Source organism: Erpetoichthys calabaricus, chromosome 2, assembly GCF_900747795.2.
Source record: "Erpetoichthys calabaricus chromosome 2, fErpCal1.3, whole genome shotgun sequence".
NCBI classification, from domain to species: domain Eukaryota; kingdom Metazoa; phylum Chordata; class Cladistia; order Polypteriformes; family Polypteridae; genus Erpetoichthys; species Erpetoichthys calabaricus.
Window position 1 is genome coordinate 41279809 of NC_041395.2, and position 25279 is coordinate 41305087.

Sequence of the window (25279 nt, forward strand, 5' to 3'; positions counted from 1 at the left end):
ATTCTCTGCATCATTTACTAGTGTCCTGACCGACGCTCCGGAGTGAATACTATAAGTCCTGAACACACTACAGATACAGTAGTCCTTTGCTACAACTGTATCTATCCTTTTTATCTTAGGATGACATGTCTGTGACTTGCATATTACTTTAGGTAGTATCCAGATTGGTGTATTCATAATACTGTACTCTGACATAGATGTATTCTAAAAAACTATTGAGATAACCACCAACAAGAGTTTTTGTAATGAACCACAGAGTAATTCTTACAGTTTGAACTCGAGTCGAAAGTGTCCACTTTTATGAGAAAATAGGAGTGTTCAGACCAAAACCAGATAGCTTGCACAAGACAAATACAACATATGACAATTTGATGTGTCTATTTCAGTGTGTGTCCACCGTGACTGTGTGGCTGCAGTGGGGCAGCTGACTTGAGAACAAGGGGCTCAGGGTTATGAGGCTGCAGAGATCAGCAGGGCCTCCAGGAGGACTCAACATAAAAACTGTTGGAGTTCATCATAAAGGACCATGGAGCAGATGATCACTTGCTGGTAACTTAGTTCAGATAACAAGTAAAACTTTGTTATTGTAATCTATCTAGTAGCAAAGAGCTATGATGACTTTATAGCACCAAACTCTTGTATTTGCTTGTCCAACAGGCTGTTGTATCTGAAAAGGTGTCATCCAAATGGTTTAAAAACGATGAAGATCCTAAAGGTCACCAGGTAATGACCTCTATACAGTAGAAGATGAGGAGCTCACAGATGGCCTCTACAACTACCTGATGAAGAGCTGTCAAGAGCTGTAGGCACTTTTGTGAAGATTGACAGAGTTCACATCATTCTGGATGTTCTGATTTGGCTGAGTGGGATGTCATGTGGTGCTGGGGAGCAGACGGTCCTTTTTTTTTTTATTTCCAGCACCATTCTTCTGTTAATCAGAATACCATTTTAATTGTAGTGAATTTAGACAAGAATATAAACTAAATACATATAAATGTAAATATTTGTTTAAAGTGAAATTTAAAATACGCATTAGTACACTTTTAGTATTGGTGAAAATAAATCTTTTTTTTTTAAGGTGAGTGAAGAGTTTGACAAACTTGAGCTTCAACTGTTGGAGTACAAAGACAGACAGCATCACTGAGGCATCTCAACTTGGGATTCCATCTCAGCACCTCCTCTGATAAACGTGTCACTCGCTTTATTTGTCTTTGGCCTTTTTTTATTTCTGAGTGTTAAACTGTGCATAATAGAGTTATGTAGATTTGATTTAACTATTGCTGTAAATAGTAAAGGACACTTTGTTGATTAAGTTCTGTATATTTGAAATTGTCTGTGTATCTGTTTTTAGCCAATTCATGCCATCTCCATTTTTTCTTTAACTTTTATAACTGCATTGTACAGTTTTATTACTATTTTTGAACATTTACAAGCAAACATGTCTATCCTCATTATATATTATTTATATATAATATATAGAAGTGGGCATGTTTTAGTATATTCCCCTAACAGTCTGTTTGTTAGAATTCACAAAGAAGATTAATTTTTCTTTCAGTTCAACTGACCCATTATTATTAATTGTAAATATTTCTTGAAATGGTTGTACAATTTATACTGAATAATTATTAATAACATTTTGTTTTTGGTAGTGACAATACTGACTGTTTTAATTTGTGCTGACCAATCAACTCGTGTATTAACACAACTAGAACTGATAGATTTGAGCAGAGCCTCCACTCGTATCAACACCATCTACAAATGGCACTTTTCTGGACTCGCCGGTAATCCCACAGCTTGGAAACTGAGCATCCTGATCAAGACTTTACTGTTCACTTACAAACATAATCTACAACAATAAGGGTCTTACTGATCTTTATTTAGGAGTCACATTTTCAATAAAACTTGCATTGCCTTTAACTGAAAGTGCAGCTTGTATATAAAGGAACAAAATTAAAGGAAAGGGATTGAATACTCCTGATAAATGGAGAGTCAAAACCTTTGAAGCTCAGTATTCTAAAACCATAACTCACAGGTAGAACCTCGTAATTCTAAGGTCTTGACATTAAGTGTGTGAAAAATGGGAAAAAAATCCTGCTGGCTATCTGTACTGCTTTGAACTGATATGGTGATGTATTAGGAACGAAAGGATGGTAATAAAAATGATCAACTGATAGAGAGAGGGCTGAATTCAAAGACGACCTGAAAATCAAAGACAAAAAATTATGCAGCAGGCAGGCAGGTGACTCCATTTTGCCAAAATTTCATTGCAGCAACTCCAAATTGTACTCAGTAGTTTGTATGCTGCCACCCCCCCAAACCCAGCCTGACAACATCCTACAACGGATTGTGTCCTGGGGGATCTCCTCCCAGATCTGGGCCAGGGCATCACTGAGCTCCTAGACGGGCATTGTCGTGCACCAGGAGGAACCAGCATAGGGTCTGACAATGGGTCCAAGGATTTTATCCCGATATGTAACAGCAGTCAAGGTGCCATTGCCTAGCTTGTAGAGGTCTGTGCGTCCCTCCATGGATATGCTCCCCCAGATATACCATCACTGACCCACCACCAAACCAGTCATGTTGAATGATGTCACAGGCAGCATAACGTTCTCCAGACCCTTTCACGTCTGTCACATTTGCTCAGGGTGAACCTTTTCTCATCTGTGAAAAGCACAGGGTGCCCTCCAGTGGTGGATCTGCCAATTCTGGTACTCTATGGCAAATGCCAATCGAGCTGCACGGTGCCCATTAGTGGACATTGGGCCCTCAGGCCACCCTCATGAAGTCTGTATCTGATTATTTGGTCAGAGATATTCACACCAGTGGCCTACCTGCTGGAGGTCATTTTGTAGGCTCTGGCAGTGCTCATCCTGGTCCTCCTTGCCCAAAGAAGCAGAAACCGGTGGGTCCTGCTGATGGGCTAAGGACCTTCTACGAGGGGCCATGTCCAGCTCTCCTAGAGGAACTGCCTGTCTCCCGGAATCTCCTCCATGCCCTTGAGACTGTGCTGGGAGACACAGCAGACCTTCTAGCATTGGCACATGGTATTGATGTGCCATCCTGGAGAAGCTGGACTACCTGTGCCACCTCTGTAGGGTCCAGGTATGGCCTCATGCTACCAGTACTGACACTGACCATAGCCAAATGCAAAACAGGTGACAAAACAGATGAGGATTGAAAAATGTCAGTGGCTTCCCTCCACCAGTTAAACCATTCATTACTGTTTTGGGGGGTCATCTCAGTGTTGCCCTTCTAGGGCACCAAAGCAGCTGAAACTGATGAACAAGCCCCTCTGCTGCTTAACTGACCAGATCAAAAGCCCAGAAGTTTCATTGACTTGATACTATACTCTCATTAAAAAGGGTTCCTTTACTTTTTTTGAGCAGTATATATATATACTAGGGGGCTCCGCCCCCTGCTCGCTTCGCTCGCCAACCCCTGGTGTTGGGAAATGACAAAGAGCGTGATGTATGAATGAGATATAGAATAGTGTGACGGTGTAGATGATGCAAATAGAAAGCAAACAATAAAGTGTGTGGCACAGTGTAAAGGTTTATTTGAAAATTTCTTTGTACATGCCGTTTAAGTGTAAAAGGTAATTTCAGCTCAGAACTTGTAAGGTCAATGAAGATGGTTATTGTTGTGATCAGAGTCAAGTTGTCAGAGCTTAGAAAGAGTTGTGTCTCTCCAGGAAGTAATGGAATGACTTGGGTATTTATGTTTTGCACATTAATATTGTTTGGACATAATATAGTGCGTTGTGTTAAAAGGGGCATTTGGTCTAATGAGATTGCTGTTCCAAATCTCCCTGTAACTAAGTCGTCGCAGATAAAGGCTTGAGGAATTGTAATAATATGTGGCTGAAGTCCATCTGTATTGGTGAGTGTACCATCTCCTAGTTGTAATAAGCAATTGTTATGATCTGGTTCTGGACATCGTATCTTTTTTACTAACTGTATCTTTTGAAAGCAATGCCAATTGTCTGCGTATTTTAAGGTGAACTGAACAATAGCTGAGTGCATGGCATCTGGAAGAATAGCTAATCACTGTCTAAAATCTCCTCCTCATAAAAGTACCTTTCCTCCAAATCGAATATTATTATTCATAAACGTTTGTAGAAGTTTATGAATGGTGTTGAGTAAGTGACTTCATGCCATTGAACATTCATCAATAAACAACATTTTTTCAAGACGGATGTCACGTGAAGTGCCACCGTTAATGTTCATAGTGGATACCGATTTGTAGGATCTAATGCAGTTGATAAAGATTTCACTTTCAGGTACATCGTCAGTTAGAAGCTTCTGTAGATATTCAGTATATGAATGTAAAGAAGGCAGTCTAATTTGACCCTTTTGACAACAACGTGTAAATGTATAACTTGTATTGCCAGTTGTTTCTTCAGGGAAGTGAACTGAATGACAATGATTGCAAATGACATTCATTAATCCGAATGAATTTTCCTGGTGTATGTTTTTGCTTGTGCCGTTTGAGAGGCGCGTTGTTGCATGTGTAGTATTTGGGACGTGTTGTTTTGGAGCTGTAATCGATTTGCCTGTGCTGTGTGAGAAGCCCGTTGTAGCCTTCCTTGCCGTTAACGTATGTCTGATACGGGAGGTGTTTCGTTTTGAATCCGTGCCTGTTGCGATGCAGCACTTTGATTGATAGATTGTGTCATGTGGATCTAGGATGTAGATTTGTGCATATTTGCGTTGTTGATTTGTTTCAGGGTGCACTGTTTCAATGCGATGCAGTATTTGTGCACATATGCGAAAGCAGTATGGGCCATTGCCTTTTGGTAGCCTGATATTTACTCCGGTATATGCAAAAGCAAATGAACTATTGTAGGATCTAATGCAGTTCATAAAGTTTTCACTTTTAGGTACATCGTTAGTTAGAAGCTGTAGTTGAGCTCTGCGTTTTTGGAGTCGAGACATTTTTTCTTCTAGAATTATGGATAAGTAATAAGGAGTATTGCACTCACTGTTAATATGGAGCCTTTTCTGCAGTTGAACGGTTAATAGTGCCTTATTGTAATGAGATCCACCTATGCTGCATAGCCGTCTATTTTGTTGTTTCTATCGTGTTCGTGTGTTTGTTCCTGTTATCCTTTCCTTTTCGTTTTGTACCCGTGACCGTGTATTCATGACTTGTTTCTTTCTCAGCATGCAAAATCTGGATAAGTAATAAGGAGGATCGCAGTCACTGTTAATATGTTTCCTTTTCTGCAGTTGAACGGTTAATAGTGCTTTATTGTAAGGAGATCCACCTATGCTGACACCTATGCTGTCTAGTGTGAAGGTGTTGTTGTTCACTTTAGAATATGTGGCTTTGGGTGTCACTTCTTATGGATGTGTGTGTGTGTGTGGGGGGGGGGGGGGGGTGAGGATTGTTGTTGCCGCGAGCGTCTTCTTTCTTTTTGTGTTCCTGTGTCTTGTTGAATCCCCCCCTCTTTGTGTGTGTCCCGTCCCTTGCTTGTAGGGTCTGTGGGGTGGTTTTGTGCTCTTTTTTTTGTGTTCCATGGGCTTGTTGAATCCCCCTCTTGGGTGTGTGTCCCGTCCGGTGCCTGTAGGGGTGGCGGGGTGGGGTGCCTTGCTGTTGTGCGCGAGCCTCTTTTTTTTTTTTTTTTGGGTCTAGTTTCGTGTGCAATGTGTTTCGTGCTTTGCCTTTTCCTTTTTTCGTTGGCCCTCATTTCTCCATTTTTTCCTGTGCTCACTCCTTTTTTTTGTGGTCTTGTCCGCCTCTCGCGGCCCCTCATCCGCCTCTCTCGCCCTCTTTTGTCCGCCTTTCTCGGCTCCTCAGCCGACTCTCGCGGACTCTTTTTGCGCCTGCGCAGTACGTCTTTTTGCAGCTACGGCCCATTGCCGGATGTGCCTGCGTCCATCATCCGGTTTAGCATTCTCGGTTAGTAATATGGAATATATATATATATATATCCTATAGAAAACTAAATTGATGTAAACCAGTTTTTCAGTTTAAACCTGTGACAAACAAGAAAAAAAATGCCTTACCAGAAATATCATTGCCAAAATTTAATGAATTATTATTATTACTATTAAAATAAATTTCCAGCTTTTCAGATTGAATTATTAATTGGTTAAGATTAGACAGACAAAGTGTAGTGTGTGCTAAAATGACCAGTAAAATGGAGTCATTTACAGCTGTACAGGGTGTTATGTCAGGGCCATACTTGAGTAAACAGACTCTGTGTGCTCTTAATATGCTGTTTGCTTGGGTAGTCATATAGGATGATGCCCAGCTGAACTATCTGCCATCTCTATCTTGTTACCAGTCATGATGCTGATGCCCATCAGTGCCTGCTGTACAGTTGGACTCCTGGCCTCCTCCAGTCTCAGAGACCCTAAAGACAGGCTGATGTTTTTAGCAGACCACTAGGACCTGATGGAGTCAAATGGAGGATAAATGAAATATGAACTACAAACAAACATCTGTCAAGTTTTAATCTCTAAATGTCACTTTTGCATAAGTAATATGTATTATAATAAACATATATTTGATGATCTTAAAGAGGTATTTAAAATCCAAATAGTAATAAAGATCCAATTAATTCATATAATTTAATTACCCTGATTAACAGGTGCACAGTCACAAAAACTGCAAAATTATTACTCTTTTAAAGGCGTAATATTTGCTCTTCACAGTATCGTTTAACATAGTAAACTTCATTATAAAAATAATAATTGAAAGGTTACTATTAGCACTATGATAACTGTGTTTCTTACATTTAACATTGATAACGTAGAGACAGCCAAAGGATTCTTTAAAGTCACAGTTTTATTGCCAGCTTTGTCTATTCCCTGATACATGAACGCAAGAGTGTCAAGTATGTGATTTGTAATATTCTGTAATCATAATACAGCTAATAACAAACTTGACTACGAGATCCACAGACAAGAAACTCACTAGAGCTGCTGGTATGATGAGAACAGACATGAAGACCGCAGAATATTTGACAGACATCAGCAAACAAAGAACAGAGGCTGACCTGCAGGCAGACGGGGGACAATGGAATATTAGGAATACTTAAATAAATAAACGTGGATAAATAGTAATGAAAGTAATAAAACACATTTAAGGTTGTATATTATAGAAGTAAAGATTTAACTCTGACAGTTTATTCAACGTTTAAAATTGTAACACGTTTATAGTCCGTTTTTAAGGTGACTTGTTAAATGTAGGCGACTATTTCATTTGGACATTCGAGTAAACAACAACAGTCAAATATTTGTTTTAATCTGACTGACTCAATCAAGTAAAGTCCACACTTAAGTGTAAGTCACTCCATTATAATTAGGCGGACACAAATTTGTATTGTTATGTTCATTTAAATTTTCTTCAGAAGTTGTTTAGTAACGATTCATATCTCATAACCAAAGTTTTATTATCATTATTTTTTCAGAGCCGCTAATCGTAAATGACGGTGGTAAAAATACACTGCAGTCTTAATAATGCATCTATCGTCGCAGATGTATTTTACGAATATACACTCCGTCTCTTGCAGTCACTTTATCTTGACCGTCCACCTTTAGAAATTCTCTTACACGTCCACCTTTAGAAATTACTCCCACCTTTCTTTTCACGTATCCATAAGGCAATTGGCTAAAGTGGAGCATGAATGACAAATAACACCGATTGCCGATTTGTTAAATAAAAAGGTGATTGACCGCAACGTTTAAATTTTCGATTGGCTGATCAGTGCCTGACGTTCACAAATTTAATATATGATTGGCTGAAGTCGAAAATAATATTCACGCACATTTTACTCCGGTCTGCAGCAATATCTACTTGGCTCTATGCAGTAGACAGGCTCACAGTGGTGCTTGTGGGATCGAGAAAGAAACGCTTGTCTACCAGACTGAAACTGTGAGAAGAACAGCGGACAAGTCCCCCATTGACTGTACAAATATAGATGTATTTTTAGTTGTTGTTAATTATCTCACGAGTCGCTATGATTTTGACGACAGAGATTTGCTTCTTCTTCAAAGCCTCTCGCTGTTGCGCACCTCATTTTGCTCTGCCCTGCCTACTGAAAAACCTGACATTGGATCATTTGCATACTAACAGTGATTGGATGTTTAGCTGGGGGGAGGGTGAGTGTTTGATCTCTGCCGAGTGCTGTGAGCCTGCGCACAAACAGAGCACAGAGGGAAAGAGCGAACAAGAATTGAAACCTATCATCTCATTTGTGCCTTTTCCAGTGGATTTTTCAGCTACTGTAGTAAATCTTGTCCATGTTCAGTTTGTAGGTAATCTATTATTTTCTTTCTCAACTTCTAAAAGTTTGATTTAAGGGGGCAGGAAGTTTTTTAAGGGGGCATTGCCCCCTCTTGCCCCAGCATAGAGCCGGCCCTGACTACAAACTGTCTAACTTTACATAAACCATAACATAGAGCGGGTTCTAAAATGACATTCACGTGTCTTTAGACATAAGTGATAAAGTTTTAATGAAGTTGATTCCTGTTCTTTCTACAGAGATAAAGAAAAAGCTGCTGTTTACTGGAACATCTCAATGGATGTGAAACAGGAGACCTGTGATGTGGATGCAAATATCATGGAGAAAACTGTAAATATTAAGGATGAGGACTGTGAGTGGGAGTCCATCTACCTTAAAGAGGAAAGTCTGAGCATCAAGGAGGAGAACAGTGAACTGCAGTCAATGAACATTAAAGAAGAACCTGAAGAGACTTCTGTCAGTATGAAGACGCACAACCATACAAATCTGGACAGTGCAAAAGAAGACAACCTTCATGATGGGTGTCAAGATGGAGTGGTGACCAGGTTAGACTCTTCTCAAAGTAGACACTGTTCATCTCCAGAGCCTTCTACCAATGTGAAGTCCGAATCCTTAGAGTCTGAACCAAACAGGGCTGAGGAAACTACATCTGTTAGGACACAGAAAAATAAGCGACCAGCTACAAAGAAGTCTGGGAAAAGTAAGTGTAAAATAAAAATGTGTAAGATTTAGAGTTGGGTTTTATGAGCTTGAAAGGTTGGGTGTTGTGATTTTTATGAGAAACTTAGAAATGGAGTGAAAATACTCAATTTTATTGTGTGTTTGAATGTAGTGTGAGATTTCATCTATTGTAATGTGAGGTTTAGCAATTTGTTTTCCTTCCATTATAGTGACTCAGCATGTCCTTGATAAAGAGTGCTATACAAATGTCCAAGAGCAAGACAAAAGTAGTGATCCCTCTGGAATTTCCTGTGTATCCTTATTAATTCCTCTTAACAATGTGGTCCGATCTTCAACTAAGCTCTGATTACAGACAACCACAGTTGTCCTAAACTACTGTAACAACACACAAACAACTGGACGGCTTCTTGTCAGTCCTGAACACATCATTTAAACATTCATATTCCACTCCGTGACCCTCCTATCTTTACGGGCTGGTTGACCCTTCCTTAACAGTAATGACCTCCACAAAACTTTTTGTAGCTACTGATCAGCAAAGAATTTTAACCCATTCCTTCATCCAAACCTTTTCAGTTCCTTCATCCCTGAGAGCTCTTTTCTGATCAGTTCTCTTTAGGTCAGGCCACAGCATCGCGTGTCTCTTATTGGCCATTCCAGAACACCAGTTACTGTATGTTTAACCCTTTCTGTTTTCGATTTCTTCCTGTGTTTGGGCTCATTGTCCTGTGTCATCACTCAACTTTTGTTAAGCTTCTACTATCCTGATATTTTTCTGTCAGATTTTTTGATAATATTTTCAATTCAGTGACCATTGATTGTGTCAAGTGCTCCAGGCCATGAAGAACAAGCAGGCCAAACCATGATGCTCCCTTCACCTTGAGTCTTTAGTATCGATGTGCACTTTTGTGTAACCTCCAAACATGGTGTTGCATGTTTTGACCAAAGACTTCAACTTTTGTCTAATTCTTTCACAGAATATTGTCTGTTCTGGAACATCAAGATGATTTTTTTTACAAGTTTTAAGATGTGCAGTGATGGGTTTGCTAGATTGCATTGATTTCTTTGGTGTTGTCCTTCTGTAAACAATATTCTCCACATGGACACATGGACAGAGACTTTCTCAAGTCGCCGAGATTTCTGCAGGCCCTTGGCTCTGCCTGTCTGGGTTCCTATTCACCTCTGCTTTCATGCTCTGATCTTTGTGGGCTGCCCTATCCAGTAGTGAGTTTCCTCCATTTTTGTAGACAGTATGGCTTTCTATGCATTGACGGACACCCAGGCCTTCCAAAATTCTTTTATCACATTTGCCGGCTTTACACATCTCTTCAGTTCTTCTAAGGTTCTTGTGACATCCTTTCAGAAGTATCTATGAAACATCAAACCTTTGGATTACACATTGAAGCGCTGGATTGGAGAAACAGCTTAGACTGACATGCTGACATCCTTCTTATATCATAAAGGGCTGTGTGTTCTGTGCTAGTCTGTGCTCCTTCTTTGTGAGTGTGCATTAAATTTTGACTTTTACTCCTAAACACTTTATTTTTTTTGGTAGCTATTAAGGAGCAGTGAAGCAGTTTTAATAGTTTTTAATGTTTTTTTCTTTTTACAACTGTTTTTTTTTTTTGTTTTTGTGATTCACACAACAGCAGGTGTTACTCCAGTCTTACTCCACCCTTTGGGATTGTGGGGCAGACGGTGGAGAAAGCTTTTGTAGTAGCCGGCAAGTCAGTGTGATAGCAATAAACAGGCAAGAGTAACTGTGATTTCTTAGCAGAAAGAAGTTAAACATTTTACATATGATGCAGGATGGATTCAAAGTAATTAAGAAAATCTCTGCATTCGGGAAAATAAAGAGGTAAAAAAGAAACTACAAAGGATAAAAAGAACATCTGAATAAATCATTTAAAATGAATAACCCCAAAGCTGACAGTAGTGCATTTGAGAGTAACCATTAGGAAAGTTATGAGGGTCTCTAAAAGACAGTTAAAGAGTAATATTGCAGCCAAAGACATTTTTTCATTATTTTAGGAGTAAAAGAACAGTTAAGGAGGAAGTGAAGTGCCTCATGAACAATAAAGGGGAATTACAATACACAGATAATGAAATATTGTAAAGAAAGCACAAAACGCACATAAAGGTTTGGGGTTTTCCGGCCCCGTATACTGTAGAAAAGTGCAGAAAGTAATTGCAAAAATACTACACTTTTCATAACACCCTCCGCCATCATGGAGGATGGGGGAAACATTTATGAAGGGGGACCGGAAATGGACAAATGGGCTGATGGGAAGGAACCGAGATGGATGCTGGGACTGCTGACGTCATCGGGGTGAGACAGAGGGAAGGCGGAAGTGGCGTGTTGATAAACCGTGTTCAGGAGGATTCATGGCAGTGTTGCGTCTTTCTTTCTGCAGAGATAAAGAGAGAGAGGTTAGTACCCCGCCATTCCCTTCTGGCATATGCTGTCACGTTACGTTTTGGATCGTTCCGCGGCTCCCTAATTGCGTGTGCGTGACAATATGAAATGCTCTAAACTTTCCAGTTTCTGAAGATTTCATGTCTGAAAGAGTGGATAAGCTCTCAGTTGTAACAGGGACTACTAAGGAGGTACTGAGGAATTTGGAAATTGTCGAGAGAGAAGTGCTGCTGAGAATAAATTGGTTAAAATGAAACAAATCTCCAGGAATGATGCTACTTATCCTCAAATGCATACGGAGGTTAGTAAATGTATATGTAAAAGTTTGATGAAAATTTTTAGGTAGTCACTGCACACTGGGACAATTTCTATGAACTGGAAGATGTAATCCCATTATATAAAAAGGTTGATTTGGAAAATTGAAGTTTCAATAGGTCAGTAAGCTTAACATGCATCACAGGAAAATGAATGAAAGGAACTATTAAAGAAAAGATTTAGCTACACATGGCGAGAGCAGGAGTTTTACTAAACAGTCAGCATAGATTCAGATGAGGGAGGTTGCGTTTTACTAACATGCTGGAAATCTATGAGGGACCAGCCAAAGGATATGATCAAAGTGGAGCATATGATATTATTTATCTGGACTTTCAGAAAGTGTCTGATAAGTGAAGTGAAAGTTCAGGGTGTGGTGTGCAGATGGGTGCAGAATTGGCTAAACACAGGGAGCAGAGGGTTATGGTGCAAGGAACCCAATTAGAACTGGGTGGTCATAAATATAGTGTCCTACAAGGGCCAGTGTTTGGGCCACTGTTTTATAAATATATTATATAATTATAATCCACCCTGCCTGCACTCTCTTCTTCACTTCTCTTCCACAATCCCCATTACTCTGTACTGTTGTACAGAGTACTTAAGTATTTAAACTCCACCACCTTCACCAACTCTAATCCCCTCATCCTCACCATTCCACTGACCTTCCTCTCATTTACACACATGTATTCTGTCTTGTTCCTACTGACCTTCATTCCTCTTCTCTCTACAGTATATCTCCACATCGCCAGGGTCTCCTCAACCCAGTCCCTACTCTCACTACAGATCACAATGTCATCAGCAAACATCATAGTCCACGGGGACTCCTGTCTAATCTCATCTGTCAACCTGCCCATCACCATTGCAAATAAGAATCCCTAATGTAATTCTACCTCCACCTTGAATGCATTCGTCACTCCTACCGCAGACCTCACCACAGTCACACTTCCCTCGTACTTATCCTGTAAAACTCTTAGGTACTTCTCTGCCACTCCCGACTTCCTCATACAATACCACAACTCCTCTCGAGGCACCCTGTCATATGCTTTCTCCAAGTCCACAAAAACGCAATGCAACTCCTTCTGGCCTTCTCTAAACTTCTCCATCAACATCCTCAGAGCAAACATTGCATCTGTGGTGCTCTTTCTTGTCATGAAAACATACTACTGCTCACTAACCATCACCTCACTTCTTAACTGAGCCTCCACTACTCTTTCACTTAACTTCATGCTGTGGCTCATCAATTCTTCCTGTAGCACCTCCTGATGTGGCGGAAGTGCTGCTAAACAGGGTCCAGTAAACATCCAGGCACGTCCTGGTGGTGGCAATGGGCCCCAGCAAGGTTGAGCTTCCATGCTCCAAACCGTTGCAAGCCAAGGGGACTACCCTCTATCATTCTGGGGAAGACAGTATCCAGAATAAGCCCTCTCCTCCTGTCTTTCTGTGCTGAAGGCATCCCTGCTGGTAATGGGCCCAGGCAGTCTGTCACACCACAGATTGTCGTTAATGTTCAGATCAAGGAACTGAGAGAGCCATGACAAAACATGAAGCTTGGGCAATTGTGAATTCTGGGGTGCAGTTCTGATCATTATCCTTTTGTAGAAGCCATACTCTTTTTAGCTTTTATAGATGGTGTGATGTTTGCTTCAGAATTTTCAAATATTTAATTGAATCCATTCTTCCCTCTACCAGTGAACAGTTCCCGGTGCTCCTGGCTTCAACACAACCCTGAAACGTGATTGATCTTCTCCAATCCTTAACAGTCAAAGACGTTTTCTTGTCATGGAATTCTGTGCCTTTTTTTCCTCCAAACACACCTTTGCATATTTGGTCAAAAAGTTCTTTTTGGACTTCATCAGTTCACATGGTTTGGTTCCAAAATGCATCAGGCTTGTTTAGATGTTCATCTGCAACCTTTGAATTTTGTGGTGAGGAAACAGGACATTTTTCTTTTGATGGCTCTTTCTTGGAGGTCATATTTGTGGTGGAGTTGCTGCACAGTAGAACAGTGCATCACCACTCCAGAGTCGGAATACAAAAGACCACCAGGAAGCTTTAAGACACAGGGGTTTCGATTTGCCATTCTAGCAATGCTATGAACACTTGTCTTGGAAAGTTGTCTTGGTCTTCCAGACCTCAACATAATTTCCACCATTGCAGTTAACTGCCATCTCTTAATAACGTTACCAACTGAGGAGGTGGCTACTTGAAAACTCTTTGTCATCTTCTATAGTCTTTTCCTGCTTTGTGACTATAAATTATTTTATTCCTCAGAGTGTTAAACAGCTGCTTAGAGGAGCCCATGGCTGCTGATTGCTGGGACAAGGTTTGAGGAGTCTGAGAATTTATACAGTTTTGAATTTTGCATCACCTGGCCATTCCTAATGATGACTGTAAACAAGCCAAAGTCCTAAGGAGCTAATTAGGGTCTGACATCTTGGGGAAAAAAGATATCTGAGACCTCCGATCTCTTGTAGTACACAAACATTTCTGGGGTACTCCTATTTTCACTCTGCAAATCAAAAATAAGACACAAATCTTATTTAAAATGTAAAAAAGAATGTTTTATCTTTAACTTTATGGCTTTTGGAGATCAATTCATCTGATGCTGACTGAACTATTCACAGTAACAGTTATTTTCATCAGGGGGTCCCCACACATTTGCATGTCACTGTGTATGAGATGTCATGAAAGTGTTCATCTTGGTAATGCTACGTCTGAAAAGGATCATCCAAGTGAAGAATTAAATGAAAGAACCCTTAACTTTCTACTGTAGAAAATGATGGTGTATCTAAAATGATAAATTGCAATTATTTTTGAGGGATACTCTGATTTGTTTTGTCCTGTCCTGATTATACAGTATGTCTGGTTCTTTTCAAACAGTGCCATCATTGACAGCTAAGACACATTTGTTTCCTTAGTGGTTTTCTTGCTTTTGCTGCATTGTTGAATGTCGATGTGCTCAGCCGAGTGTTGTACCTAAACCATTTCTCATCAGATTAGTTGTGGCAAATGTCTTTGCTTTAAATACACCCCACCTAACTAACTTTTTCCTTTTAAACTTTACAGATAGCATTCCTGTCACATTTCATATACTTTAAGATCTTTCCACACAGCAGTTATTTTCTTCACCACTTTCCACTTTGTGCACTTTGTCAGTTGTACGTGTGCTTTCAGCTTAACATATTCCATGTCATGAAATCGGAAGACCAGTCAACCAACTGCAAGCTGATTTCACAATAAACTGCAAAAAGTGGGCAATTTTAATTCAAGGCCAATTAATGTTTGTAACACTACTGTTTAATTCAGTTGTATTTGTTGTTTATGGTGCTCTTCATTGAGTGCAGGCTTGGACTGCTTGATGTTTGCAGCCATAACAGAGATAATAATTACTGTACATACATGAACACACACTTTAGAGCAAATAGACAGGAAAACCTGGCAAATTTTAGCTTACTCAACATAAATAAGTCCTGATAGTAGATACTCATAAACATTATAATGGTGAGTTTAAATGTCACCAGCATGTCACAAAGGTGACAAGTCCTGTTGTCACCTGCCACTCTCCTTTAGAGCTGAAACACCAACAGCCGCACTCTTCCTCGGTTTTCTCATCTTCTCATTTTTCTCCGAGGTCACAGCAGCTTCTGTAGGCCTGTGCACTGAGGTGTCACTCATCCATTGTGCTATTTTGCTTTGGTGAATGAAAGAAAACATTTTGTTGTTTGTTTTTGTGTCAAGTGGTTTTAGTTTATTGTACATATTTGTGAGGACACATTCTGATTATTGAAGATGCACTTTTCATGCTTGGCATGGCGTTCTGTTTTATATAGTACTCTCTGTAATGGCTGAGACAAAGAAACATTCTTCTTGTATTTACTCCTTTAATCCACAGTTTAAAATTACAAATTAAATAATTCAGATGTAATTAAAGTACACATTACTGATTTTCATTTAATGGGATTTGCAAACATTTCAGTCATACCTTGTAGAAATGACAGCACATTTTCTGAATCGTCCTCCTATTTCAGGGCACCATAATGTTTGGAACAATTGGTGCCAGAGGAGTTTGTGATTCCTCAGGTGTGTTTCATTGCTTTAGTCTTGCAGGCCTAAGACACCTCAGCTTACTCCTACTTGCAGACTACCTTTGATCTCTGCAGTTGCCATTGTTCAACATGAGGGCAAGAGCTGTGCCAGTGAAAGTCAAAGAAGCCATTATGAAGCTGGAAAATAATAATGAAATCATTAGAGACATTGGAAAACCTTAAGATTACCCAATTCAACTGTCTGGAATATCAATAACAAGAAAAAATGCACTGGTGAGCTCAGTAATCACAAAGGGACTTGTAGGCCAAGTAAGACCACCACTGCTGAAGACAAAAGACGTTGCTGCAGATTTCATTTTGATCATGACTTGCATAACCTGATGGTAATGATATCACGTGTATCTCTGAAGCATTTTAAGTATACCATCTCATACAGGTGGCATTATGTGCCTCAGGGTGACTGAGAGATTCCTCACCAGTCAGGCAGTTCACACCGAAAAGCCGCCATCGCTGAATAACCCACAGCTAAGACCTGTAAGAGAACTGGGATTGTGTGATTTCTGTGTGATGGTCTCTGTAATGAAGGCTGCAGTTCAGCACACAGTTCAAAGAGGATGACAGTAGGGAGTCTAAATCAGTCATCATGATGAGCCAAAATGTCATTGTGATACATCAAAACTCACTTCTTGTGTAGCCTGTCAAACTTCAGAATGTGAAATGTGCAATGAAATGAGATTTTCTGTTCAGTTCTTCGTTTTTCCACCTGGAGTTGATAAAATGACAACACAAATAAAGTCTGCATGTGACTTACAAATTCTCAAAACTTGAGGGAACTTTGAGCTAATTTAAATGCCAAGTTCTAGTTTTATAAATCCTAACTTTTGCATAAGAAACAGCTTTCACATATGTTGCCGAGCATAAGGAAGTTTTAAACATGTGGCCCTGGTGAGAAGCTGTAATAGAGAATGTAAAATGAACAAATTAAGTGTGTTTTCCAAGTAAACAAAAGTTTTATAATTGCTTATGCTGATCAAAGGTTGTTCCTAATTTCAGCCGTCATGTATTTAATGTGAGTTAATGTTGATAATAAGACAGCAAATTGAAAATAAGAGCATATTTTTTTCCTTTTTGTCTTATATTTTACACAGGAAAGAAAGATCGCCGCAGTGTGGAATGTGGCAGAGAATTCTCTAACAGGAGCGCTCTTCAGAAACACATGAGAGTTCACACCAGAGGGAAGAAATATTGCTGTACTGAATGTGGTACAAAGTTTTCAGAGATGAGCCATCTTCAGATACACACTAGAGTTCACACCGGAGAGAAGCCATATTGCTGTAATGAATGTGGTAAACAGTTTTCACAAATAGGCAGTCTTCAGAGACACACTAGAGTTCACACCGGAGAGAAGCCATATTGCTGTAATGAATGTGGTAAACAGTTTTCACAAATAGTGAGTCTTCAGAGACACACTAGAGTTCACACCGGACAGAAGCCATATTGCTGTACTGAATGTGGTAAAAAGTTTTCACTAATGTGCAACCTTCAGAGCCACACTAGAGTTCACAGTGGAGAGAAGCCATATTTCTGTACTGAATGTGGTAAACTGTTTTCAAAGATGGGTCATCTTCAGAACCACACTAGAGTTCACACCGGAGAGAAGTCATATTGCTGTACTGAATGTGGTAAAAAGTTTTCACAAATAGCCAGTCTTCACAAACACACTAGAGTTCACACCGGAGAGAAGAAATATTGCTGTACTGAATGTGGTAAACAGTTTTCACATAAAGTCAGTCTTCAGAGCCACACTAGAGTTCACAGTGGAGAGAAGCCATATTGCTGTACTGAATGTGGTAAACAGTTTTCACAAATTGGCCAACTTCAGAGCCACACTAGAGTTCACAGTGGAGAGAAGCCATATTGCTGTACTGAATGTGGTAAACGGTTTTCACAATTTGGCCATCTTCAGAGCCACACTAGAGTTCACACCGGAGAGAAGCCATTTTGCTGTAATGAATGTGGTAAACAGTTTTCACAAATAGGCAGTCTTCAGATACACACTAGAGTTCACACCGGAGAGAAGCCGTATTGTTGTAATGAATGTGGTAAACAGTTTTCGCATAAAGTCAGTCTTCAGAAACACACGAGAGTTCACAACAGAATATAAACTGTAGCAGTTCAATAATCAGTCCAGAAAAAGAAGCACCCTTCAGGACTCAAAGGTGAGGTTCAGTCCTGTCCTGAAAAGTAATCAAACTAAACTATTGTTGAGAAATGAATCTCGTAGAGAAGCCATATTGCTGTTTGGAATGTGGCAAACAAATCTGTCAGAGGAGTTCTCTTCAGAGACGCACCAGAATTCACACCGGAGAGACGTACAACTGAACTGTCCTGACTAAAGAGTGAGGTTCACTCCTGCCTGGACAGTAAGCACAAGTCAACATAGAGGAGAATCAGATGTTTATATCCTTTTTCCTTTTCCAGAAACAAAATAAAGAACAGGGCGTCATACAGAGAGCTTCTCACCAAAGCCCTACAGCCTCCACCGTGCGCCTAGCTCTGCTTTCATAACATACGTATTACATATTGAACTGCTTACAATATATTATACACATTTCATCAGAAAAAAAGAGCACTTTACAATATACACACTGTAACCTCACATAATAAATCATAGTTAAGTTTTATAATATATATTTTGCTATTTTAATATAACAAAAAATAAAATAATACTTTGACAAAAAGAAAAAAAAAAACAACAGAGTGTCATACAAACAGCTTCTCGCCAATGCTTATTAAATAATAAATCAAATCAATTATTAATAATTATAAACACAAAGTATTAATACAAAATCAATAAAATAAAATGTAAAATAAAAATTTAAATCCAAAATATACACATGCTCATGCTGTGCACCATGCTGAATTTTGTTTTAACACTGTGGCAGCACACTAAAAGAAGAAATGCTTTTTTAAAATTTTATTTTGTTTTGTTTATTTGCTTTTGATAATAAAACATACAAAAACTGTATATGAGAACTTAGTGGGGGGGGGCACATAACTTATTTAACACTTGAGAGTTACCAAATAATATACATGTTAAATAAATAGAATAAAATTAGAAATTTGGGCTTGGGGATAGCTGACAATACGACTTTCCCCTACGGCAACCACCACGCGTCTGGGGGTGCATGCAGTCTGTGGACAGTAACATTAATTAGCATCCGTACTCCAAAATATGACTCTACATTTACACAAACAATTGCTTTTGGGAAAATTCACAACTAAAAGATACAAAAAAATATAAAGACAGAATACACTTTGCTACACGTTTTGCCATTTTGCAGTACTGGATGTGGACGACGAGTCTCACAAATCGGAATCTTCTGGGCCAGAAAAGAATTCAGACTGGGTGCCACCTGCAGAAGTGGGCTTAGTTGGAGAAGATCTACACCGGGGGCTATCAGCCCTTTGTCATGGCGTACCACCCCAAAAAATACCTGTTCTGAAATACCTGCATTTTATTTTGGTGTTAAATTGTTAATAACTGAACTGTTGTTATGTTAAACTAAAGATGGAATTTCTTTTTCCACCCAGAAAAATGTTCTTTCAGAGAGCTTTTATAAGGTACTAGCAATGGTAGCCTGTCAACAACGTGTTTTAGAATGAATTTCAAAAGGATTTGATATGTTATGACTGATAGGCACTGAGTGTGTCACCATGAGGAGGTCACTTCAGCTGTCTGTGCTAATAGTGAAAAGACAAAAGAAATGCCAGCAATTGTGTCTCAAATGTTGTAAGTCTTGTCAGTGTCAGTAAATATTATTATTATTGTCAAATAGTTTAGTAAAGTCACGCCTTTTGACCAGAAGGGGTTTCCTGTTCCCGAGAGACTTTGCATTCCGCTATCTTGGTTTACCTACAGTATGCTTACTTTATTGTTGCATATTCTTTGTTGCATTGAATAAATTACCAGACAACAGCTGATAACGTTGCGCCACTGCAGCACTCGTAGCAAATGGGTGTCAATGTCGCACCCTAACGTGGGTTTTTTTTCTGCAGTTATATTCTTGAATTGAAGCGCACTTGTTCTGTTATATTTGTACCTTTTGTGAAAGTGTTTCTTTGATATTTGGACTTCAGGCTTCACACCTTATACACACGTCGTAAATGTAAGAAGGACGGTCCGTTAACATTTGAATCTGATGATTGTATATAGTGCGGAACTGACCTGTCTGTACTATTCTGTCCCCTGCATCTCCTGGAGTTGAAAAGAGATACCAACATGCAGCAACATGTGGGCACTGGCCAAGATTGGAAAGAAAAAAACAAAAAAAACCAAACTCAGTCATGTCATGACTACAACCACATGAAGGTATGCAAATGAATATAATGTTGCATTAGTGCAACAACGTTTTCTGAAATGTACAATACAGGTCATAAAATGAATTATTCTAAATGTCATATATATCTAAGTCTCTTTTTTTGTCAGAGCGGCTTTGACATCATGGATCAGAAGGCGCATACTAATTCAGCGTGAGCAGGAACACTCAAGAATAAAACTGAATAAAAACAATTCACATCCACAGTCATTCTCAGTCACGCACACCACTCACACCCACATCCACAGTTTTCCCAGTCTCGTTCGCGCACAAAATCTGACATGGTTTTCAAATAAAGAGGGGGTACATTAAATGTACATTTTTATTGTATGATATAAACAATAACAGCAGCTCACTACTCAAAATGGTACATTTGGGAAGCAGCTGATATCGAAACTGCGACCTCTTGATTGAAAGGCAGCAGTTCTTAGCATTGCACCACGCAAGCTGTCGTATCAAGCACCTACCATAACCTGCTTTCTTTTTTCTTCAGTTAAATTCTTGAATAAAAGTGCACTTGTTTTGTTATACTTGTACCTTTTGTGAAAGTGTTTATTTCATATTTGTATTTCATGTTTCACACATTATACATTTCATGTGTACATTTTGTCAATTATTAGTAATACATGGAAAACGTTTCTGTGTTAACAACATTTTTACAGAGATTGTTGATGACACTGAACACACATGAAATGTATATATTCTAAATGACGATGTACTTTTTTACCCAATAAAGCTCCAGCACTTCACTCAGATAAACACTGAGCACTGAGAAACTTCTTTGCGAATTGAACTGCGGCGGTGGGTGGGGGGATGGAATAGGCGGCTGCTTGCTGCTTGTCTTAATTGGCACATTTACAAGACAAAAGACGCTGAGGGAGAGGTGCGAACGGATTTAAGGTGGGCCAGATTTTTGAGTTTTCTCGTAGGCTCTGGTAATTCTAGTGTTAATAATGAATAAAAATTGGAAAGAGTGAAATTTCCATACTTCTAATTTACAAAAAAATATACAGTTCAGGGTAACAAAAAATTGATTTTATTGGCTGGGAGGGATTGCAGTTTAGGGCTTATAAACAATGATATAATCATTGTGTACAACCCAGTTTTTGTGTACATGTACTCTGTGTACATATAATTTTTTTCACTTACAATTTCTAGCTGTCAACTGAGAATTAAATGTTGGTTAAAAACAATACTAAGCAATTAAACATTATTATGTCATTGCTACATGAAACAGTGAAAATCTAAATAATCCAAAATGAACTTAATCTTCACAAATTGTGCACACACTGTAAAACTTTCAGAGACTTTAATGACTGTCTATTTTTAAAAAGGCTTCGGTGGTGATGAAATTTCAAAGGGCAGATTATTAAAAGAGTTTCTTCCAAATGTGATATGGTGATAATATGCCAAAACACCATATTATCATCTAACTAAGTTAAAGGTTATTTACATGCTGTAAAGGAAAGACGGTTAAAGATTAAATGTTTTGGATGTTATGACAGATAGTGGCTGGCACCATTACCCAGCTGGGATGCCTCCGAGGTGGAAGGACAGTCAGAGAGAACCTCCAGGGGATGCTCTCTTCCCCAAACTGTTATTTGGCACCCTCCCTGGATTGAAACGGCACCTCAGAATCTTGCAGGGCTGTATAGGAATTACTATTTGCCAGCACAGCCCTGTTGGGATCCGTGGATGCCACAAGGAGGAGCTGTGGGAAGTGCAGGAGTTGCAGAGCCCTACTTTGAACTTCAGCCACACCTGGGTGCAATTCCAGACCTCATTATTGAACCATCTGGAGTGCTCCCAGGCGTGGCTTTGAAAGGATAAGGTTGTTGAGGCTAGTACCTAGTAGAGAAAAGAGACTGCAAGGCTGTAGAGAAAAAGGATGTAGTTTTACTCTGCTTCATATTATTGGTATCAGTACTTGGGGATTACTCTGGATATGAGTGCCTTCTCATGAAATAAAGGCTTTTATTGGACTGAGCTGGCGTTGTCTATTTGTGTTGGGTTGGGGCAGGAGGAGCGCCTCTGGTCTTCAAAATGTATAGCCTTCATAGGTTGAAACATTGTGTATTTAACATACTTTACAGCATTTTCTTCTTTTGGCTGCTTCCATTAGGGGTCACCACAGCGGATCATCTTCTTCCATATCTTTCTGTCCTCTGCATCTTGTTCTGTTACACCCATCACCTGCATGTCCTCTCTCACCACATCCATAAACCTTTTCTTAGGCCTTCCTCTTTTCTTCTTCCCTGGCATCTCTATCCTTAGCATCCTTCTCCCAATATACTCAGCATCTCTCCTCTGCACATGTCCAAACCAACGCAATCTCGCCTCTCTGACTTTGTCTCCCAACCGTCCAGCTTGAGCTGACCCTCTAATGTACTCATTTCTAATCCTGTCCATCCTCGTCACACCCAATGCAAATCTTAGCCTCTTTAACTCTGCCGCCTCCAGCTCTGTCTCCTGCTTTCTGGTCAGTGCCACCGTCTCCAACCCATATAACATAGCTGGTCTCACTACCATCCTGTAGACCCCTTTCACTCTTGCTGATACCTGTCTGTCACAAATTACTCCTGACACTCTTCTCAACCCATTCCACCCTGCCTGCACTGTCTTCTTCACCTCTCTTCCACAATCCCCATTACTCTGTACTGTTGATCCCAAGTATTTAAACTCCTCCACCTTCGCCAACTGTGCTCTCTGCATCATCACCATTCCACTGACCTCCCACTCATTTACACACATGTATTCTGTCTTGTTCCTACTGACCTTCATTCCTCTCCTCTCTAGATAAATTTAAATGTTTTCTTCTTTCTTCCTTTGCAGTTGCACACTGATGTAACACAAACTAATTTCAAAAGACTGAAAGGATAATCAGAGTTCAACATAGATTATCACAGAACCATTGTTTTTGAGCATTACAACCATGTCCGAACACTAACCTGTGACCTACTCCATCTAACTTGTCATGTTCTCCATAAGGTCTTCTTTGACCTTATTGAAAAGTGGCAAGGGGGCCACAGTAGTTATATGCATGCGGCATCTGTCAAAATGATTTATGACCTTTAAGCCCCACCCTTTGGACGGTTAGACCGGAAGTCCTGCCCCCCTTTCCTCTGATTGGTGGATTTGAAGGATGCGCCCCTTTCCTCTGATTGGTGGATTTGAAGGATGTGTCCGCCCCTACACCTGTTTGCCCCACACCCCAACCACCTGTTTACCCCCTCCTTGAACCCGCTCCTTAACACCTGATTGGTGGTTTAGACTGATGTCCCCCTCCTTGATCCCACCCCATCCACCTGTATGCCCCCAGAAACTGTCAAGAGCAGCCCCCCTTCTCCCAAAGACAAGTCCAGACCTGTTGGTGGCTCACTGCTCTCGAAGACACACACACGAGCGTTTCAAGGGGTAGAGCCGCCGGTCTCTACTGTTTTGGGTAAGATCTCCTGTATCTATGACTTTAAAGATCTATCCTTTGCTTTAGCACTTGTAAACCGTTTTTTATTTGATCTAAGTCAAGCATAGAGAAACCATCCACGCTGTTAGCAGGCATGAGTCTGGGTCTTGCCTGCTCCTGTGTGAGGTCGAAGCTCCAAGCGTACACGCCGGCACACGCGGAGACTTCGAAATAGGAGTTGCCGGCTCTCTGTCTGTACAGAGACTGACTGAGCGCACCCGTTAGATCCAAACTGACAGCCCCTGTGCGTAAACAGCTGTGCCTAAACCATACTTCCTCCAATCCCAGGCGTTGGGGAGGTGCATTTTACAGCTCCTAGGTAACGGGTTAGGGGAAGGAGGGGAGCGATTCACAGCTCCTAGGCAACAGATTGTGTCCGAAGTGAAAATTGACCTTACCTTGCGGAATGCCGCTTGTAAAACAGATGAGACATTCCAAAGACATGGATGGCAACGGACATTAAGCGTGTCGGTTAAAATGTTTGTCAAACATTTGCTATCATAAAGCACTTCCAAAATACTGCCCAACCATCTGTTTTCTCCAGAAACTGTCAAGAACCAGTGATGGATGGGTGCCCCCCTCCTGCCAGGCAAACAATCACCTGTTTGCCTTCGCCCCCAACCACCTGTTTTCTCCGGAAACTGTCAAGAACCGAGTGATGGATGCGTGACCCCTCCTTGAACCTCTGCCCAGGCCCCCCAACCATCTGTTTGCCACCGCCCCCCCTTCTGAAAGTATTGTATAAAAAGCGCCACATCTTCGGATCTAAAGAGTCTGTGAAGAAAAATAGAATCTATGCCCGATAAACCGGTGAAGCGTCCGTTCCGCAGAATCTATTTGAAGGATCGTTTGAGAAGGGTTAAAAGATGTTTGGTGCCTGAGTTTCTTGAAGCTGAATCTCGGTCTAAGTTGTGCGAAACAGGGGAGGCCTCGGAGGACAACAAGGAAAACTGTCCGCCGGTTTTAGTATTGAAGGATTGAATTCTGCAAATTGAAACGTAACTCGATTCGAGTGATGATGCCAAGGAAAACCCTCCCTTAAATTACACCATGCCCCAACCCTTTCATCATAAATACTCGTCTTGTTAGTCAGAGGACCATTTAAACCTCCCCAGAATGTTGATTGCTACAGACTCTGAAATGACGGGGATTGGCGTAACACCCTCGGGAATCCCGCCTGAAGCTCCAAAGCCTGAAGCTTCATGGTCGGAGACTTCATGGCCTGAGGCTCCAAGGCCTGAATCTTACCAGTTTTATAACTCGGTCTGGACGGACGGTCTTCAAGATCCCCAAGAATCTGACCTCCGGTATTTTAGTATACGACCCGATTACAGTCTCTGGTCAAGAGACCTTGAGCCGGACAGCGGATTTCATTCCCCAGGGTCGGGGTGGGGTTCACCCGTCTTCACTAATGATGATCAGACGGATAACTCCGTCTCCGCCAAGGGTGCTCAGACGGACATCTCTTACCTAGCTCCAGGACAGCCGAGGGTGATCAGACAAGGTCTGGGGTGGTCTTCCTCCGTCTTCACTATGATCAGAAGGATAACCCCGTCTCCGCCAATGGTGCTCAGATGGATAGCACCGTCTCAGACAAGGCTACTCAGACGGGCATGTCTTACCTAGCTCCAGGACAGCCGTGGGTGATCAGACAAGGTTCGCAGGAACCGATGTCGATCGAACTGTCTGAGACAGATATGGATTGCCCGGATGGAGTGCTGCCTGAAACCTGGA

The 25279-nt window shown here is 40.5% G+C and overlaps 2 protein-coding genes across 3 annotated transcripts in view; both read left to right on the forward strand.

Annotated features, from left to right (window-relative positions):
* The window catches only part of LOC127526556 (gastrula zinc finger protein XlCGF57.1-like), a 78029-nt gene extending 59673 nt beyond the window's left edge, over positions 1 to 18356 (forward strand). Inside the window, exons 1-3 of one of the 2 annotated variants that reach the window (XM_051922325.1) lie at positions 7671 to 8264; positions 8491 to 8951; positions 16852 to 18356. In XM_051922325.1, the coding sequence (XP_051778285.1) occupies positions 8528 to 8951; positions 16852 to 17867 (1440 nt within the window). In that variant the 5' untranslated portion in view covers positions 7671 to 8264; positions 8491 to 8527 and the 3' untranslated portion in view covers positions 17868 to 18356. Of the gene's footprint in view, positions 1 to 7670; positions 8265 to 8490; positions 8952 to 16851 lie in introns of those variants that run through there. The other variant, XM_051922324.1, reaches the window with a different exon arrangement.
* The window catches only part of LOC114643436 (E3 ubiquitin-protein ligase TRIM39-like), a 303199-nt gene that overhangs the window by 226946 nt on the left and 50974 nt on the right, over positions 1 to 25279 (forward strand). The window lies entirely within an intron of this gene.